Source organism: Drosophila santomea, chromosome X (assembly GCF_016746245.2).
Source record: "Drosophila santomea strain STO CAGO 1482 chromosome X, Prin_Dsan_1.1, whole genome shotgun sequence".
NCBI lineage: Eukaryota > Metazoa > Arthropoda > Insecta > Diptera > Drosophilidae > Drosophila > Drosophila santomea.
Genome location: NC_053021.2, coordinates 2,200,383 through 2,220,522, shown reverse-complemented (window position 1 = coordinate 2,220,522; position 20,140 = coordinate 2,200,383). Strand labels below are relative to the sequence as shown.

Below are 20,140 nucleotides of genomic sequence, written 5' to 3'. Positions count from 1 at the left end.
ACTCAATAGCAAACCAATTGGCAATATAGAAAAAGCGAAAAATCAAAGAGCAGAATTTAGAAAGCAAAAAACTCGATTTGCAAGCCGCAATTTTCAAGGAAACTCGAGTCGGAAAACGCGCCATGAAATGTACGAATTATATGCAAGATTATTAAAGTTAAACGTACATTTTTGTTGCGTTCATCAAATGTGTAGAAATTGAAAAGCATTTTATTGGCAAGGCCATTCACGTTCCCCGATTTCCACATGGACCATGGAATCAACAACATGGAATCACCTTTTTGAATGTGTGGCTATAATTTTCTGCATTTTCAACACGTCAACGCTACGTGTTGATGATGCTAACAATTTTCCATTTCCATTGCAGCAACGAATGAAAGGGGAAGTGCGGGTGGAAGGAAATTCATTCAAACTGCGGGGGAATCCAGCGCCATATAATAATGCCATTGCCAGAACTTACACACGATTGCACTGCGAGCGTTTATATTTCATTTCCTGTTGCATTTTATTGCTGACTCCATTATTGAGGGGCAAGTGGGACAAAGGGGGCTCAAAGGGCGGAAAGGATGGCCAGAATGGCTAGAATGGCCAGAATGGGCAGGATCTAATCGGGTTATGCCACTGGATGACTGGGTGCATCGTGACTGCGGAAGCCAGGGATTAGGTATATATTCCATGTCACCTAACGTCGATATGCTTTCAAGGCAATAAATAACGTAGAACTTGATTGGATTTCAAGAGTTTTGGCATTTAATATACTGACATATTTGGCATGAACTTTAGTTTCAACGGCAAGACGAAGCATTGAACGAATGATGCACTTCATTGCCTACTTTCAGGCACATTACCTATACATACGTAGGTTGTGTAAATCACACATTTATGGTAATGCTAGCAAATGCTCTATACAAATATCCGTAGGTATGGAGTATTTTTAGAGACCTCCAGTCGATTGAGCCATCGATTTGAACTGTCTGTTATTACTTTATTGTTCTATATTTATGCACATGCACTGGCTGAAGTGTCCTTCGAACTTCGCAAACACACACACAAACGCATTGAGGCGGATAAATTTACACACAGATACAGGCACAATGCAGGGACGTCCTTGCTCCTTGATGGCATTGAATACCGCCCACCGCCCACCACCCACAATCCAGCGACCGCCCAAAAAGCAACCCACATTATTTTCATATTAGTTTTGAAAAGCGCATTATGTGCGCTTGGCCCCCATTTCGCACTAAGTCCGCGTTTTTTTCTCCTTTTTCTTTTCGGCATGTGTAATGGCTCGCATTATTATCCTCATTTCGGTGTCCTGTGGCCGCCATCAAAATGGAAATATGCAAATGACCACGCGGCGCCCAACTTCTGAATTCGTTGATACAACTGCGGATACAGATACTGTGAAATTCGCCCATCCGCTAATCGCTGGCGGTAAAAACCGCGCGCAGACACATTTCGAGGACGCTGGAAAAGGCCAAGGATCAAGGACCAAGGAATAGGAAAGTGTTAATGAGTTAATTTCGTTATTAACTGAGTTAGCTTGAACAGAAAAGGCTGGCCTGAAAATTTGCACAATACATTGTTCCCATTTTTAGGGAACTCCTGAGCTGCCGAAAGTTGTGTCATCAGGACTTCAGATCCTGCGACACACTCCATTGCACAGGCCATCTCTTGATGGGCAAAAAAGCAAAACAATCGCAGAATGTTATCCTATCCGAGTATAAGTAATTTCAGTGCTTTGGCCTTTGGGCCAAATCAAGCGTAAACTGTCCGATAAAACGATAAACAAAACAATTAATTGCATTGTGAGCATGTCCGTGTCCATATATGTACATGTCCTGTTTCAGGACCCTTTTTAATGACTATTTACGCACACGACTTGCCTTTCGGCATCATACGATTTATTATGATTGGGGCAAGGAATTTGGTTTTTGGGATCGGGATCCACCACTGCCTGGGTCACTGACTTCTCCTTTGGGGATGCAAATGTGTGTCCCGCTCGGCCAGAAAACGGAAACTGCTCGAAAAGTATGCCATAAATAAGGACGAGGGCCGAGTGCACAGCATATTTGGCTCCTGAATTGTTCCACCGAGAAGTGCGCAATATACATGTACATAAATATATATATATGGCGGCGAGCAAACGAAATATTTAATAACACTGTGGCATGCCCCAACAAAAAAAGTCGTCCTTCAAGCAATTCCCGAACCAGAAAATTCCCGCTTTTTATTCGTTTGCCGCACAGAAATCTCGCCAAATCACGGCAAAACACTGCAGGTACACAAAATGCCATCGATTAATTCCCCAAATAAGTTTCTTCTAAAAGTTTATCCGCGTTGACTTTTTTTTATTTATTAATATTTATTTAGTGAAGAATCCGTACATCATAATATTGCAACATCACAGGGTGGAGAAATATTCTTAAGATAACACTATATACAAATTAGTAAAATAGGAACATTAGTGAATAGTTTTTACTGCTGTTCAATTGTCTTGGTTATTTATAATTCAGTTTGGCTGCAATTCCACAAATCTGGATCTGGAATCATAGAAAAACTTAATCATAGAAACCTTAATTTTAAAAATCTTAATCTTATAGAACTTAATCATAGAAAACTTAGTTATAGAAAACTTAATCATAGGAACCTTAATATTTAAAATCGTAATCTTATAGAACTTAATCAAATAGAACTAAATCATAGAAAACTTAGTTATAGAAAACTTAATCATAAAAAACTTATTTATATAAAATATGTTTCGAAAATAAATAGATACATAAGTAAGATGTAAAAGATATTCATATAAATATATAAGCCTATAATTTAAATAAGTAGCCTGCATATTCACTTCACTGTCTTAACCTAATAATAATATAATAACTTAATTATATAAAACATAATCATAGCAAACTTAATCTTATAAAACTTATCATATAAGATGTTTCGAGAATAGATATGATATATATAATATAATAATATAATAATATAATAATATAATAATATAATAATATAATAATATAATAATATAATAATATAATAATATAATAATATAATAATATAATAATATAATAATATAATAATATAATAATATAATAATATAATAATATAATAATATAATAATATAATAATATAATAATATAATAATATAATAATATAATAATATAATAATATAATAATATAATAATATAATAATATAATAATATAATAATATAATAATATAATAATATAATAATATAATAATATAATAATATAATAATATAATAATATAATAATATAATAATATAATAATATAATAATATAATAATATAATAATATAATAATATAATAATATAATAATATAATAATATAATAATATAATAATATAATAATATAATAATATAATAATATAATACTTTACCTCCTAAGTGTGGAACATACCTGGTCCGGTCCATGGTGCACTGCATCCAGATCGACGACGGGATGTCCACATGGCCTCTGGAACGACTATCACACACACAAACACACAAACACACATACTACTACTTCTACTACCACATCATAACTTCCGGTCAACTGATCGATGAGCTGTCAGAGCGCCTATCCCATGAGGATTGAGTCAGAACTGATTGGGAATTGTAAGTGTTGGTGGACTAAATTTTTTTACATTACATTAATTATGTAAAATTATGTAAATTAAGTAAATTACAATGTATACAAAATAACTTTTGTTTATGTTTAATGTTTTGAGTTTAATGTTGCCTATGTTTCAATGTTGCAAATTCATTGTTGCACTTTCAATGTTGCGATTTCAATGTTGCACATTCAATGTTGCATATTCAATGTTGCAAATTCAATGTTGCATGTTTAATGTTGCAAATTCAATGTTGCAAGCTTAATGTTGCAAATTCAATGTTGCAAATTTAATGTTGCAAGTTTAATGTTGCAAATTCAATATTGCAAATTTAATGTTTCATCTTCAATGTTACTTGTTAAATAAGTAATTTTTTAATTTAATTTTTACATATTTACTTAAAAAAACTACAAGTCCCTGGAAAAATAAGGAAAATAAAAACGAAGCTTGCAAATTGAATCAAGAAGTGACACAATCGACAAGGATACTGCCGCTGATACATCCGGCCAAAAAAAAAATGAAAGAAAGAAAATAAAATGGCATAACTGCAGCTAGTCTGTGTGCGAAAAGATTTTTCCACACAGTTGTGCGCCGATATTCCCCCAGATTTTCCGCTCTCGCTTTCCACCTTTCCACACCCTTTTCCCGCCCGCAGCCACCCACGTATTGCCTATAACAAGCCGCCAATTACGATAGAAATCTAGAGAATGTGCAAAATCGAGCAAAAAATTTGCGACTATAAGGCGAAAACAAATTTACATGCAAATCCATTTTAGCCATGGCAAGGACACGCCAGGAGCCAAAATGGAGACACGCTTCGTGTCTGTGTGTTCCTCTGTGTGTGTGTGTTTCTGTGTGTGTATTTCAGCCAACAAATTATCTCAATTTAGCATAATATTTACCGAACTGCATTGAACCTTTGCCAGACGAAAGGAGAAGCAGCAAAAGAAGGTGGTTGGCAAAGAAAAGGGAAAAACCGGTGAAAAGCGGTGAAAGCGCAAAAGCTGGGCCAAGAATAGTGGGTGCATTTGGGGGGGATTCCCCTAGAATATTGCCAATTAGAGCTGAACGGGCCTCGTGATTGTAATTACGAGCTTATAATGTGCAATTGGCCACGAGAGTGGCTTAAACAAATGCTACCAAGAGATTTATGCGGCAAATTTAAATGTTTAGATATAAAGTTTATATTTAAAGTGGGTAAAGATTTCATTATTTTGAATTTTTTATTTAAAGAGTGCTCCTTAGATGCTATTGCAACTATTTTGAAAACAAAGGTGTACAAAATTCCATAATAAATAGGACTAAAAATTCAATGTAGCCATGTCTTTCATTCTTATTGAAAAACATCAATTAACATGTGATTGGACAAAATGTATCAAACGTTCTTTAATTAAATGAAATTTCAAAATTGTATAAATTGCTGGCCATCCCTGATGAACTGCAAATTAAACTTAAAATGTGAATTTCATTGAAATGGAAACAAATATTTCTGCCTTTAATTAAATGAAGCAAAGTTTTCCAATGGCAAATATTTATATACGTATTTTTTATTTAATCAAATGACAGATTTCAATCGTGTAGGTCAAATGCATAAATGCATTTCGCTGTTCATAATTGAATTCACTTTGCTGCCATTGAATGAAACATCTAGTGATTTATTGGCCAAATTCGCATTATATTCGTATTTAATAAAGTGGTTTTCGTGTTCGTGTTCGGATTTGTGTCACGACCGCAGCATCGAGGTTTTGAGAAATGTCGCGGCTTTGGCGCCGTTTCATGAGCTAAGAAATTGAATTTCAAGTCCTTGTCGTCCTTGTCGTCCTGCCACTGACTTATGGCTGGTCTTTCCCCCATTTTCCCCTGGCTGATTTCCCCTGGCTGATTCACCTGGCTGTCTCGGGCATCCATGTTCATGCATGGCGCTCTGACATTCCATTCTATTCCATACAATTCCAATCCATTCAATTCGATGCCACCAAGGCAGCCTGCGCTCCACCATTCGATATCAGTCAAACTAATGGCGCTTGATTCTGTCTATTGAAAAGTCCCATTGCTGTCTTGCCTTCGGTGGGAAATTTTCGGTGCTCTGCATCGGTGGCAAATTGCAAACTTTCCATCTGCCTCGCTGCATTTCGCTGACATTGAAAAAGGTGCACAAGACGCAGCCAGCTGAAATGGGGGGAAAAAATGTCTCAAGTCTTTTGAAAGGCTGTCTGAAAGTATAGTTGAATTTAATTTTCCTTTAATTTATACAGGCTAGCGTACGAATTATTTACACAGCATATCTGAGTTTTCAGAGGTTTTTGATTTCTATGTTGCCATCCAGATTGCAATTGCAAATCGAGGAAATTGTGGCACACTTTTGCGATCTTGCCAAATTGCTAAACCAATTAGGCAGCAGCCCAATCGATTTGGGTGCCTTCAATTATCACAAATCGAATACCGATTTACAAACGAATCCTAATTCGGCAAATAGAATGTATTGCTGGCTGCCCAAAGGTGTTGTCCTGCCAAAAGGATTCACTTTCAATTGAAGTCCTTCTCTTTTGCCCAGTTTTTTCCGTTTTCCACCCCTTTTTTTTAGATTTTGTTTTACGTACGACTTTCTCCCCCAGAGCTTTTTCAATTTACTAACGGAAATCCAGGCAGTAAAGCGCATTCAATCAACTGCTCCTAACTTTGTTGTGAGCTGGACTTGGTCGATGGTCGTGGCTCGGAGGCTGGGAGGCTGGGAGGCATTAAATTTATATGTCAATAAATCTCGAGGAGCAAAAGCCAAACGGCAAGTCATTGGCTTTGGCGGATATGTGCGAGCAGTGCAGCCAGACATTTGCTCGGCTGGCAAAACTTATTAGCCATCGCGTTTAAGGCCATTAAACCAAGCCAGGTGGCGTGGGGTCGTGCCACATACATGGCCATAAATCAGAGGGCCGACATGGCCAACTCTGGCCCAATGGTTTGGCATGAGCCAGTTTAGTGGTGCAGTGACAGTTTGCCGATACAAAGGATTAACATAGCAGCTCAATTACACGGCACTACTGCCTCAAGTTGACAGATTCTAAAAGAGACTCTTGCTAGATTTGATTGGGTGGCTGCAGCTTTGCGTTCCACGAGGTATGGCATTCCATATTTGGACCAATATTTCGAATGCTGTGATAAAAATACTGATAATTTTTACATCATCCAAAATTGCAAAAAATGAGAAAAAAAAAGAGTTCTAATTTTTGAACACAGTTCGATTGGAAATTTAATTACGAGCTCAGCGAGGTATGACATTCCATATTTGGACCTTTTTGACGAGTATTTTTCGCATAACCTCATTTTGGCAACTTAGCCACGTTTGACATGCCACAAGCTTTACTATTGTAGTGGCCACTGCAAGTTTGTTTCAATTTGTAGATGCACTTGGAGTACGTTTAATCGCAATCTTACTTCGATTCGAGTACAATTCCACTTTGTCCTTGGCAAACTTTGTGCTGCCACAGCAAGCGGCTAATCGCACACATGTAAGCAAATTTCTCAAGCTTTTCCACCCATACAGTTCACTTCATACAGTTCATTTTCCGAGTGCGTATGCGTAATAATTCGTCACAGGTTTTTGTGGCTTGTTGTGTGTGCGTGGCTTAGTGTGTTGTCGGTTGTTTGTTGTCGGATTTAAGCGTTTGTGATTAATCAGACAGCCAGTTTGCCAGCCACTGACCCACTTCACACCCATGGCCACTTTTCGGCGAGTGCCGCTGTTGGTGGCATAAATCTCAGACAACGCGTCGTATGAGCGATGTCAAATGCAGGCACACTGACTGCCTTACTGGGGCATCATTAATAATACTTTTTAGTTTGCAAATACGCATGTGTCTGTGCGTGTGCGTGTGTGTGTGTCTGTGGGTGCCTTTCTTCCTTTTTTTTGGCTAACAAATTGCACGGTTCAGGGCACAACAAAATTGCAATTAATCAAGCAGACAAAAATCTGCCGCAAGTCCCGAGGCCAACTTAGCAACATATAACTTTCCAACATATAACATCCCATCCAACATATGATTTTGTGGCCTAACTAATCAATGATTGAGCGAGCGCTTCATTCATTTCTGGTCATCGAAGTCCTGGTCTGATTATCCGCACATAAAAAAAAGGGCCAGGACTCTGGCAAAATGGCTAGAAATAAGCCCAATATACGTAGAAAATACGACCCAAGAAATTAAATTATTTGTTAGTCAGGGAAAACGGAGATAAGAGGTCCAGGAAGCAGATCTACAAAAGAGCCTGACAGCAAGGAAGGCTCGCACTCAAACACTGCGAGAAAATAGTGGTTAAAATAAAGTCAATACCGAAATACACACAAATAGCTATTGACTAGGCACCTTAAAAAAGTGCATTCCAAATAGAAGACAGCATATTGTTGCACTTTTGCAAGCTAAAAACTAACGCAGCAGTAATTTCGCTCAGTGCAGATCCCATATTAATGTGTGTGTGGTTGTGTGTGATGACTTCGTTCGTCTGGCTGGGCAACAAGTGAAAATCCATTTGTTAGAGGAAATCGTGCAAAAAGCTTAAATACGAAGCTTAAACATAAGTAGCAACGAATGCCGCACACACACAAATGCGCAAACACACAAGCACACACACCCCCTGAAATACATACATGCGCACATAAGTATGTGTATATGCATATGTGAAGCAGGCCAAAAACTAAATGAAGCTGCCGCCGTTTTTCCATCTTTAAAGGGATACTCTAACTGCCAAGCGGCACGTGGAATATTTTGAAACATTTGCGCCTCAAACATATATATAAAAAAATGTTGAGTGTGATGGCAGATATTTTATCAGTCAAGCCGCTATCAAAGTTTATGGTATATAAATGATATGAACGGATATAAAACCATAAATCAAATATCTTGAGAGCCAGTATCTAACCATCTGAGCCTTTGTTGCTGTGGCTACTTTTGTGTGATTGGTCGTATGATGTGTTATAAAGTGTATTAAACTTTACAACACAACTGATTGCGTATTAAAACGAAATAAGATCGATATTATCGATGAAATAAATCGATGGAACGTCTGTTATTCACTGCACTGAAAGAGCATCCAGTTATCCTTGTTGTGAGCATTCGAATTCTCATTCAACGTTTTTGTGCTCTCTCTCCGCTTTCTTCCCATTCTCCCACGTCGGCTTTTGTTGCTGTTTTTGTTGGGAGTTCGTCTTAGCTTTTAACGTGTTTTACCGTTCGTTTCTTTTTGCGCATAAAATGAGCAGGTAACAGTCTTCTGTGTGTGTGTGCGTGAGTGTGTGTGTGCGTGCACGGTTGAACTCCCTTGGGTAAATTCTCGTATTTAAAATATATGACCAAGACATTTTCAAACATTATTTTTTAATTTTATTCTTTTTTTCTTCTCTCTCTTTCTCTCTCTCTCCCTCTTTTCCTGCTCCTCAGTTGGCCAAAGTTTTTGCGCACTTTTGCTTTTGCTTTTGCCGCAAATCAATTTGCCAGGACGAGAGGGGCATACATACATACATAAGTGGAGCGATGTGGGCTGCAAAAAGAAAGGAAGCGGAAAGGATTGCCGAGTAGACTTTGTTAGGGGAGTTCCCCCGAATTTTTATTTTTTTTTATGCTGCATCCATGCCGTGAAGGCGAACGCCTTATTCCGGGGTCTTGGGCTTTCACTCTGCAGTGGAGCGTATGGAAATGCATTAAGTTCGGAGATGACTGGATGACTGCACGTTTTGGGATTTGGATTGGGATTTTGCGAATGGGGATTATCTTGGCACGCAAAGAGATCTACTACTATAAATGCTGCAGCATATTTATGGCAACTGAATACACCCGATAATGCTCAAAGTGGGGCAATGATGTCGACTCGGAACGGAACGGCAAGTCAAGTGCTTTGTGGGCCAGAGATTGTGGCCTAAATTAGCCACCAGCAGCATTTTTCCATTGCTGACGGATAACTTTGCATAGCACTTGACAATAGCATAGCGCATAAAGACAAAACTAAACAGAATTAATGTGCTTTTTCGAATGAAATTTATGGTAATTAACTTAGCCATTGTTTATCAAACTGGCATTTAATTCAGTTAGTATGTAGGCAACAAATTAATGCCTAAATCATTAAGCAAAACATTTCCTTATCTTGTCGACAAGTGTTATTCGCCACAATAGCTACAGGTAATTGCAGATAGCATCGAAATGTGTAGATAACATTTCGGACAGCTATATAAATGTTCTGATAACACGACATCAAATCGAAATTGTCAATGCAAGTCTCCGATAAAAGTGGATCAATTTGGATATGTACATAGTTAAGATACAGAGCACTCACCTCCAAACATTTATGATCCAGACGTTTTCATAATAAATGCGATAATTGATAATTTCATCATAAGAAAAGAAACCGGCCTATGGCCTATAAAAATAAAATCAAAGGCAGCCTAGATACTCTAATTTCTAACATTTATTTTGCCAATTGCGGTAATGGATGGTAAACATTTAAGAGGCGCAAATAAAAATCAATGTCGTACTAAAAATCGAGAGAAATCAATTGATAAAGAAGTCTGTAGAGAGAACATCGGACTTGGATAGTCTGGGGTCTGGGGTGTGGCGATAAGACTGCCGGCAAAATAGTTGGCCCAAGCGCAGTCCCAGTCCAATGTACATCGCGGCGAACCCACTAGTCATGCTCACGGTTGGCGGACATGACTCCCGGAGTAGAACAAAGCCAGAATAACCCATAAAAAGACCTTTAGAAATTGGCGATTTAGCCATTCTGGTGCTGGCAATCTGGCATTCTAGCCTTTTACTGGCTTTTTAGTACGAAACTATCATTTTTGGATTATTTCTTAGCTATGTGCAGTTGGTGGACTTTTCTAAAATGTTATTTTAAAAAGAAGAAAATTCAATAGTTAGTCATTTAATAGTTGTATTCCTATCATATACTCGAATATCTGACATGGTTTCTTTTGATTTAGGCTCATCTTTCCACTCATGCTCACCCATATTGCATCTAAAATATGGGCAGCACTACAAAGAGCGAACCATTCGATGTTCGGCGACCAGAGCCCAAGATAAGATTAAGTAGTTCCCGGTAAATGCCTGCCACTCCGATGGGCGACTATAAAAGGCTCCATGCCTGAGGCTGTGCCAGTCATTAGCGATACTCAGGCTCCATACGAAATGTCAAATACTTGGTGGTGGCTTTCCATGGTGCTACTAATCCTGGCGCTAATGCCGGGCATGAGTCAGCAGGTGGGGTTTTCAATTGGCAATTAGATGGATTGGTCTTGATGCTTATCGCAATTTTCAGGCGGCCCTGACCGAATCGGATTACTATACGGCCGGAGTGGTGGAGTTCCAACAGTCGATCCTCAGCTTGTCCTCGTGGTCGGACTCCCTTGCGGGCTATGTGGAGATCATAAACTCTGAGAATGCCAGTGCCACCGACATCATTGTGTTCCCCGAGAGTACCCTGAACTCCGCGGGCTCCACCACCTTTGTGCCCAATCCCGAGGATCAGATAAACCCCTGTTTGACCGACCCCAATGCCACCTTATACGAGGAGTTCCTGGTGACCCTCTCGTGTGCCGCTCGCAATGCCAGCAAATACGTTGTGATCAATCTCACCGAGAAGCAGAAGTGCGAGGATGTTCCCGAGGATACGAGGCCCTGTGCCTCCAACGGACTGAATGTCTTCAACACCAATGTGGTCTTCGATCGCCAGGGAGTGGTGGTGTCCAGGTATCGCAAGGTTCATTTGTACGGTGAAGCCAAGAACAGCACCTTCCTGCCGGAGTTGAGCACCTTTGAGACGGACTTTGGGGTCACCTTCGGGCACTTCATCTGCTTCGACATCCTGTTCTACACACCCGCCCATCAGCTCATCGTGGAGCAGGGTATTACGGACTTTGTGTATCCGGCCATGTGGTTCTCCCAACTGCCCTTCCTCACGGGTAAGACATAGACATGGACACGGGTGATAAGGAAAGGTGGGGCCTAGTTCATTGACATGTGTCTCTTATCGCCGCCAATGGATTGCTAATTGATGGCTCTCGCCAGCTCTCGAGATGGAGTGCCTGGACGCGATTATGTGTTGGTATCAGGCTGTAAAAACTAAAAAGTCGCTAATGGCAGGTGATTAGGCAGCACAGCAATAGCTTGTAATTATAAACTAGCTCTTATCGCCGCAGCTACATACAAGTCAAAAAGTAGGCAAATAATCCGCGTCTAATTTGCATTGTAGCGGCCTTATCTTTTTACTCTTACCACGCGAATGTTTCAGAACACTAAAATGAATCGAGAAAACGGGCAAAATTCTTAAGGATAACCATGTCTAATATTTGTTAAATGTTTTCCTCAACAGCTGTTCAGACGCAGCAAGGTTGGGCCTATGCCAACGATGTGAATCTCCTGGCGTCTGGAGCCAGTCGTCCCTCCATTGGAAATAGTGGATCGGGCATTTATCACGGACGCTCCGGCACTCTGACCAGTGTTATGCGCCAGGACTCCGGCCAGCGGGCCATCTATGTGGCCCAGGTGCCCAAGTACACTCGCACCAGATCCCAGCCGCAACGTGTGAGGAGGAGCGCGCCGGAGATCCAAAGCCGCCAGGTTGCCTCAAGCTCGAGTTTCTACATGAAGCGGGATTACTTGGAGAACTACGAGTCGGAGGTGCTGCAGTTGGACACGGGCACTAGTGGAGCTATCAATAGAACCATCTGCCAGGGCAGCTTTTGCTGTTACTTTGACCTGGCGTGGCGGTCCTTGGGAACCTCGGCGGAGAATGGCAGCTACTATAGCTATCGATTGGGTGCCTACGATGGCTGGCGCAACGAGAACAACGTGGATGCCAATTACGTACGTAATTGTGCGCTGTTCACCTGTTCCGGCGACTCCATCGATGATTGTGGCAAACTGCTGCCCACCGAGGGTGAGCTTCAGCAGTCCCGAGTGACCTTCACGCGCCTGGAGATCGCCGTCATCTATCCAGAGTCGCGGGAGTTCCTCCTGTTTCCCGACACCCTGCAGGACAGTCTGCTGCCCCTGGAACCCAGCCAGTTTGAATGGTCCCAGCGGAAGCCCACGGAAGATAGGTGAGTTATCAGAAGGAACGTGTTATTTCTAAGTTTTATATTATATTCTGGGTTATCCATGATTCTTAGCTATGTGCAAGAAGTGCGCTTTGGCCTGAAGGAATCGCAGGAGGTGAGCAACCTGCTGACCTTTGCCATCTACGGAAATTACTACGACAACGAGTGCACCTTTGGTGTTGGCACCGCGGAGGAGCAGCTGACCTGCGGCTACAGAAGTGGATCTGCGAGACTTAGAATCCTTGGGGGTTGGCTCGCGCTGCCGCTGATTATCCTGGCAATTGCCAGGATAGGTTAAAGTGTAAGGCAAATTAGAAATCCAAAACAACACGGATTTCTCAGGCATTTTATACAGATACAGATATCTGAGGATCAATTTTTTTTTGTACATCTAATGCTCGATATGAACAGTATTTATATTATAACAATTTAATAAAAAATGCTCTCGACTTGTTGGTAATTATTTATTTCTGCTTTTTAGGTATGCAACAAATTGTTTAGCAACTTAGTGAAGACGTGTGTTTTCCTTGTTTTAGATTATTCACCATTTTTGAAATTCTAGGCTTTGTTTAGTGGGAATTTTCACTTGAGCAGATAATGAATTAGATAGCAATGTGACGAAAGTTGGTAAAGTTAATGAAATAATAATATTCCGATTTACGGAATTTGGCTGCTTACTCTTATCTAAATTAAAAAAAATTCCATGTTCGTGTATAAAAAGGCGTAGTTGCTGCTCCAAAATCTTCAGTTATTCTTAAAGAAACACTTGAAATACATCAAACTTTAGAAAATGACTTGGATATGGACACTTTTTCTGCTGGGATTCGTTATTGCACAAGGAACAGCTCAAGTACATTTGTTATTAGCTTAAAGGGATCAAACATATTTAAATATTTTCAACAGGGAATTGCCGAACAAGGAATTGCTGAAATTGATGCAGAAGTGACGAAGAAACTAAAAAGTTTCTTGGAGAACTTCAGTGGAAACTGGAAGGATAACACCGAGTTTCTCAACTGGATTTCAAAAATCCGCACGGCATTGAATAATAATAACAGCCGGCTAGTGGATAAATTCGAGTTACGATTTGGCTTCGAGAGTTACAATTCCGAACGTTTGGTTTTGGAGCAAAAGATCTCGGATCGCATAGAGGAGCTGGACAGCATTATTCCCCATCAAAAGCATTCGAAATGCTTGAATTTCTATGTGGGACAAAGAACCGCTCTGAAAACGGCTCTCAAGCAATCCAATTTCATAAAAGTCGAAAGGTTTGCCGAAAACGCATCATCTTGTCCGTACTATCATTTCGATGATAATAAATTCCTAAGTATTTTAAAGGCATAAAAAAGTGTTTATAAATATCACATATTGGTGAATATTCGTGTATTATAATTTCTTATATTCACATATTATTAAATGAATCTTGAGCAAATAAAGTTGGTGTTTAATTCATTTGGGGCAAACTGGGCATTGATAATCGATCTAATTTATACGATTACTTTTAATATTATTTAATAGTATTAAACTATTAATTTATGTAAGAAAATATTTTGCACTTTAGCCATCAAAAAGTCACGTGTCATCGGTGATAAGAAGGTAACCTAGTTGATAACACCAGTCTATTAAATTGATATATACTTGTGGGCTTAATTTTAAGTGCAACTGTCTAAGTTGCTACTTCATATAATTTGATTATTAAAACATGAGTTTCCTTTGGAGTTTTTTTATTGGCATATCTGCAAGCTATTTCTAAATTAGGAATTTCATGCTAACATATTTTTGGAGCTTAGTTAGTTCATAAATCATATATTAGCATTTATTGTTGTCATTTTAGTTCGAATATGGGACCATTTATTCATCGAAGTCCAGACAGCATTTGTTTTTGACATGTTTTTGGGCAGATAAGATTAACACGTTTCTGTTGAAAATTACTATAAAAGCCGCAAAGTTTGGAAGGTGGTAAGACATTTGACAATTCGAACTGGCCAACAAGAATGGCGAAGAATTATTGGGAGTTTTTCCTCTTCGGTTTAACCCTAGGTTTAATGCTGAACTTGAGTCAGCAGGTGGGTGTGTTAAGAACTGAATCTACATAAAAATGCACTCACGTTTGGAGTTTCAGGTTTCACTTTTCAAGAGAGATTTCTATACAGCTGGTGTGGTGGAGTTTAAGCCGTCCAATGTGCTGTCCAACAATCTAGCCGGCTATTTGGAGATAATCAGCTCGCAGAATGCCACTTCTCCGGACATTATTGTGTTCCCAGAGAGCACTCTTAACGTCATGGGTCCCACGACCTTTGTGCCCAGTCCCGAGGATCAGATAAGCCCTTGTTTGAGTGATCCAAATGCAACCTACTTCGAGGATTTTCTGGTGACCCTCTCATGTGCGGCTCGCAATGCCAGCAAATACGTTGTGATCAATCTCACCGAGAAGCAGAAGTGCGAGGATGTTCCCGAGGATACGAGGCCCTGTGCCTCCAACGGACTGAATGTCTTCAACACCAATGTGGTCTTCGATCGCCAGGGAGTGGTGGTGTCCAGGTATCGCAAGGTTCATTTGTACGGTGAAGCCAAGAACAGCACCTTCCTGCCGGAGTTGAGCACCTTTGAGACGGACTTTGGGGTCACCTTCGGGCACTTCATCTGCTTCGACATCCTGTTCTACACACCTGCTCATCAGCTGGTGGATCAGGGAGTCACGGACTTTGTGTATCCGGCCATATGGTTCTCCCAACTGCCCTTCCTCACAGGTGAGTCCGAGAAAGGGGTGAAAAAGTGGGTCAGTTCACTGACACGGGCCCATTAACTGGGTCGAGTGATTGCTAATTGATGGCTCTCACGAAACCCTTGAGATAGAGTGTCCTCCATGCGGAATGTTCAAGAGGGTAATGCTTGCAATCTGCTCTTGGAATATTTAAACCTGTGGCCAATTCAATGGTTTTAATTTCTACTTAATGGCTAATGGTATTTTCCCTTCAAATGCTGTTCAGATCCAGATGGGCTGGTCCTATGGCAACGATGTGAATTTGCTGGCTGCTGGAGCAAGTGATCCCACTGTGGGAAATAGTGGATCTGGAATTTATCACGGACGCAGTGGAGAAGGTGAAAATCGACGCTGGAGAAACGGGTAATCTTAGCCAGATTCTGTGTCACGGTGGCTTCTGTTGTCACTTCGATCTGGCCTGGAGATCCTTGAGGAATCCGTCGAGTAACACCAGTAACTACAGCTATCGAGTGGGCATCTACGAGGGTTGGCGTTATGACAATAGGTTGGATGTCACCTATATTCGCAACTGTGGTTTGTTCACCTGCTCTGGGAATTCAATAGATGATAGTGGTCAGCTGCTGCCTGACCTACAGAGGCCGCTGGTGACCTTCACCCATCTGGAGATTGGGGTCACGTATCCGCAGTCAAGGAAATTCCTTCTGTTTCCCGATACTCTGCTCGATAATCTTCTGCCTTTGGAGCGCAGCCAATTTGAGTGGTCACAAAAACAGATCTCTGAAGAGAGGAGAGTTGGAATCCACTAAATATATATAAATTAATTAATTATATATACTTTATAGCCACCAAGTGCGATTTGCCTTGAGCAAATCCCTGGAGGTCAAACACCCCTTGACCTTTGGCATTTATGGTAATTACTACAAGAATGAGTGCACAGCTGGCGTGGGAACAGCAGAAGAGCAGTTGGAATGCGGCTATAAAAATCCGAAAACATAAAAGATACGTTATAAATTGTAGAATTGATTAAAACCATTGTTTGAAGGTATCTTTTATGCTTGTAATATTTTCAAAAAGAGCCCAAAATTCGACTTTAGTTGGCAAAAATCTTGGCACGCACAAATCTGCTGACTTGACCATACTTATTACCGATCTATGCGATTAGATAGTAAATCAGGCGAGACCTGATATGCCGTGGGAAAAATAAATAAATATATATATATGTATATGTATATATGTGTATACAGAGCTAGTATGAAAGGTGGAGAACCGGATTGGGATCAGTCGGTTTGCGATTGTTGAACTAAAAACACCATGGCTGCATTCCACCGTCGATTTCTCTGGCTCCTCGGTTTTACTTTGCTTTTGGCTGATGTCAATTCCACTGAGAATGCATTCTATATAGCTGGTGTAGTGGAGTATCGACCGGCGATTATGGGTGGCACTTCGGAACAACTGTTGGAGGCGAATCTGGCTGGTTATCTGGAAATCATGGCTTCTGGCAATGGCACTACGGACATCATAGTCTTTCCGGAGGCCACACTAAATAGTGTGATTACCCTGACTGCTGTGCCAAAATCTACGGAGCAAAGTTTGTGTGATGAGCAGGTGGGTGATGATCCGGAGATAGCAACATTCCTGAGATCTTTGGCCTGTGCGGCCAGGGAATATAGCACCTATCTGGTGGTCAATGTTAAGGAGCGTGTTGCAGAGCATTGCACTGCGGATGAGACATGTTCCAGTCGCGGCTATTCGATTCATAACACCAATGTTGTGTTCGACAGACGAGGAGCGGTGATATCGCGCTATAGGAAGTGGAATCTTTACTTGGAACCATCCACCAATCGAACGGAATCCCCTGAAAAAGCAACCTTTACAACGGATTTCAATGTGACCTTCGGTCATTTCATCTGCTTCGACATGCTCTTCTATACGCCGGCCCAGGACTTGGTGGAGCAACTGGGCATCCGCCATGTGATTGTCACCAAAATGTTCAACTCGGAGCTGCCCTTCCTCACAGGTGATTAATAATAATGGATTATTGAATTGAATTATATTAATCACTTCTTGGCAGCCTCCCAATTCCAGCAGGGATGGGCGTGGGCCAATCGGGTGAACCTCCTGGCCTCCGGAGCAAGCCTTCCGCAGGGTGGAATAAGTGGCAGTGGAATTTACGCAGGTCAACAGGGCGCTCTGGCGCGACTTATGATCGCGGATGAACTGGAGGGCCAGAGGAAGTTGCTTCTGGCTAAAGTTCCCCTCGATCCCGACGAGCCGATAGCCACGGATGAGATTTTGGAGTCGGAAAGGACGACTCCAGTGAAACTGAAACTCCTGCAGCAACCTGAACTTAAGAACTTTGCCACCTGGGAGTTGCCCATGGTTCAGGGAAGTTCGGTGGACAAGAGGATATGCCAGGAGGACTTGTGCTGCGAGTTCCGGGCCACTTGGACCTTGGTGGGCACCCAACAGGAATATAACTACAGATTGGGTGTTTGGGTTGGCCAGAGGCGGTACGAGGAGGAGCAGTACAGTGCCATCCGGCTGTGTGGTCTGTTCGCCTGCACAGGTTCCACTGTGGAGAGTTGCGGCCTGATAAGCGAGGAACAGGAACACCTGCAGGAGCACCAAGTGGTGTTCACCAAGCTGCAGATCCTTGGGGAGTTTGTCCAGAGGCCACGACGTCTTTTAATGCCCAGCACCTTGAGCTCCTCCAGTCTGTATGCCCTGCAACCATCCCAATTAACGTGGTCCATGGAGGAATCGGTTAATGTAACGCGGATTAAGATGGAGCTGCTAGAACCTCATGGCCAGCTAATGACCTTCGCCATATATGGCAACTATTTCGATGAGTATGCGAATGGTGGAGCTGGAAGATTGGGAACGGGAACCCAGCTGTTTCTTCTAATTACGCCGCTAATTATGAAGCATCTATTTTGGGAGTAGGTCGATGCACACTACATTTGTGCAGGTTATCTTAGTTCATTTATAGTTTTTTGTTAACTATTTTTATCTTAGTCTAAGATTTTATGCGATTTTTTTTTGTTTAGAAATATTTCTAATGGTGGAAAACCCCAAATAAAGTGATTCAGAAATGCGTAATTGTCGTTGAGCTCATCAAAGCTATCTAAATTAAACAAGTCTATTAATTGCCAGTCGTTTTTCGCAAATTCGCTTTTGTGTTTATTCATAAATCACAGAGAGATGCATAAAAATGTTGATTTATTTGCGTGGCTGTCAAAACGATTAGGTTCGTTTTGTCGCCTGGCAACTCATTAAAATCAATGCGTGCATGCATAAGTGTAAGTGAGTGTGTCCGTGTGTGACTACATATGTGTGTGTGTGTGGAGCATTTGCTGCGAGCTGCACTTTATATTTGCCATTGTTTGTGTAGTTGCCCTTAAGCTGGCACATTGTAATTAAGTGTCGCTCAAACAGAAGCACACTGCCACAAAAAAAGCGGTATTTTACGGCATACAAGTGTTAAATATGTGGAATTATTTTCTTAAGGCGCCATTTAGCCAATTGCATTTTCAGACAAAAAAGTGATTTTAATATTAGTAGATATAATTTCGAACGTCTATTGTTAATTAAATATAGAGTTTTTATAAAATAGATTGACGTGTATTGTCGCCTTATTTTCTTTAACCGCATCACGTTGTCTATTTGGCTGCCTACTTTATGGAAATGGAGGCATCGGCAATGAAATGGTGTCAAGTTCATGTCATTAAGGTGTGATTAACAAAAATTAGTAGCTGCTTAACGGGACCAAGAGCAATCCACCCCGAAAATCGCCCCTCAACTAACCGAAAAACAAAAAACAAAGAGCGAAAATAAGAAGAAAAACAGACGTCTCAGCGAGAGCAACAGTGTGTTGGCTGGAAAGAGCAACAGCTAGCGGAAAGGCGACCTCCACCCACCCACTAGGAAGCCAACCAAACTGAATTCAGCAGGTGAAGCAGGCGAAGCAACACATGAAGCTGGCTTCGCTGTCCGCGTCGCTGCCAGCGCAGCTGACGGCGTCGACGTCGAGGAACGAGCTGTGTCGAAAGTTTTCATTCATTTCAACTGTTGCTTTCCACTTGTTAGCACACGAGGCCGACTGGAAGGCGAAGGGAAGTCCGACTGGAAGGGCAGTCTCAGCAGCGTCACGCTCTCGCTTAAAAGTCTCCACTGAGAACACCTGAGCACAGTGTGCAATCCAACCATACTACACGAAATTACCAACAAAAGAGCATACTATAATTAGAATTTAATAAAAGGTACTCATGATAACTGTAAAAGTATAGTGTTTATTTTCTCTAATTTTTGTCAAAAATTGATATAACTTGTATGTGTGTTCATGAATATAGTTTAATAAATAGCAGAGGGTATAAATTATTGGAATAGAATTAAAAGAAGCATATTATGTTATAGGTCTACTTTTTCATTCCACAGTGCGGAGTGCGTGAGCGAGGATGTGTAGAGTTTTTGGATGGAGGCGTGTAGACTGCGTTATATTTGCCTTGAATTATTCAGGCAGATATGTTTTATGGATCAGGGCAAAGGCGCTGCGCTTTTGGACGTCCGCGTTGGAGAAAATGCAATTAACGGGAAAGACTAACGGGGATCCAATGCCGAAAGACGCAGTTAGTCAGCAAGCGATCGTGAAGGTGTTTAGTCAGAGCGAAGTTTTGTTTGCAATCAGCCAACGTTTTATTCAATGGAATTTTATTCTTTTGTTCTATTT

General features: G+C 41.0%; 4 protein-coding genes across 4 annotated transcripts; all 4 read left to right on the top strand.

Moving 5' to 3' along the window:
- The first annotated feature begins 10,765 nt into the window (after nt 1-10,765).
- LOC120456940 (vanin-like protein 1) lies at nt 10,766-13,103 on the top strand. The gene is made up of 4 exons (XM_039644079.1): nt 10,766-10,854; nt 10,913-11,555; nt 11,966-12,695; nt 12,765-13,103. Exons 1-4 carry the CDS (start codon nt 10,783-10,785, stop codon nt 12,988-12,990), a joined length of 1,671 nt encoding a protein of 556 aa, XP_039500013.1. The 5' UTR covers nt 10,766-10,782; the 3' UTR covers nt 12,991-13,103.
- Nucleotides 13,104-13,418: 315 nt separating this feature from the next.
- Nucleotides 13,419-14,121, top strand: LOC120455901. Its single transcript, XM_039642403.2, has 2 exons — nt 13,419-13,542; nt 13,596-14,121. Exons 1-2 carry the CDS (start codon nt 13,483-13,485, stop codon nt 14,031-14,033), a joined length of 498 nt encoding a protein of 165 aa, XP_039498337.1. The 5' UTR covers nt 13,419-13,482; the 3' UTR covers nt 14,034-14,121.
- Nucleotides 14,122-14,683: 562 nt separating this feature from the next.
- Nucleotides 14,684-16,410, top strand: LOC120455607 (vanin-like protein 2). Its single transcript, XM_039641988.1, is given in 5 exon segments — nt 14,684-14,755; nt 14,812-15,437; nt 15,670-15,786; nt 15,788-16,199; nt 16,255-16,410. Coding segments are annotated over 5 exon segments (1,383 nt in total).
- Nucleotides 16,411-16,706: 296 nt separating this feature from the next.
- Nucleotides 16,707-18,519, top strand: LOC120456985 (vanin-like protein 3). Its single transcript, XM_039644134.2, has 2 exons — nt 16,707-17,431; nt 17,486-18,519. The coding sequence occupies exons 1-2, from the start codon at nt 16,726-16,728 to the stop codon at nt 18,355-18,357; spliced, it is 1,578 nt and encodes a 525-aa protein (XP_039500068.1). The 5' UTR covers nt 16,707-16,725; the 3' UTR covers nt 18,358-18,519.
- Nucleotides 18,520-20,140: the final 1,621 nt, after the last annotated feature.

Bases quoted from the DNA above. Each gene is read 5' to 3' on its own strand.
- LOC120456940 (XM_039644079.1), top strand. From the start codon at position 10,783: ATGTCAAATACTTGGTGGTGGCTTTCCATGGTGCTACTAATCCTGGCG. The intron at 10,855-10,912 runs GTGGGGTTTTCA...CGCAATTTTCAG, and splicing joins TGCCGGGCATGAGTCAGCAG to GCGGCCCTGACCGAATCGGA. The intron at 12,696-12,764 runs GTGAGTTATCAG...CATGATTCTTAG, and splicing joins CGGAAGCCCACGGAAGATAG to CTATGTGCAAGAAGTGCGCT.
- LOC120455901 (XM_039642403.2), top strand. From the start codon at position 13,483: ATGACTTGGATATGGACACTTTTTCTGCTGGGATTCGTTATTGCACAA. The intron at 13,543-13,595 runs GTACATTTGTTA...TATTTTCAACAG, and splicing joins TTGCACAAGGAACAGCTCAA to GGAATTGCCGAACAAGGAAT.
- LOC120456985 (XM_039644134.2), top strand. From the start codon at position 16,726: ATGGCTGCATTCCACCGTCGATTTCTCTGGCTCCTCGGTTTTACTTTG. The intron at 17,432-17,485 runs GTGATTAATAAT...ACTTCTTGGCAG, and splicing joins GGAGCTGCCCTTCCTCACAG to CCTCCCAATTCCAGCAGGGA.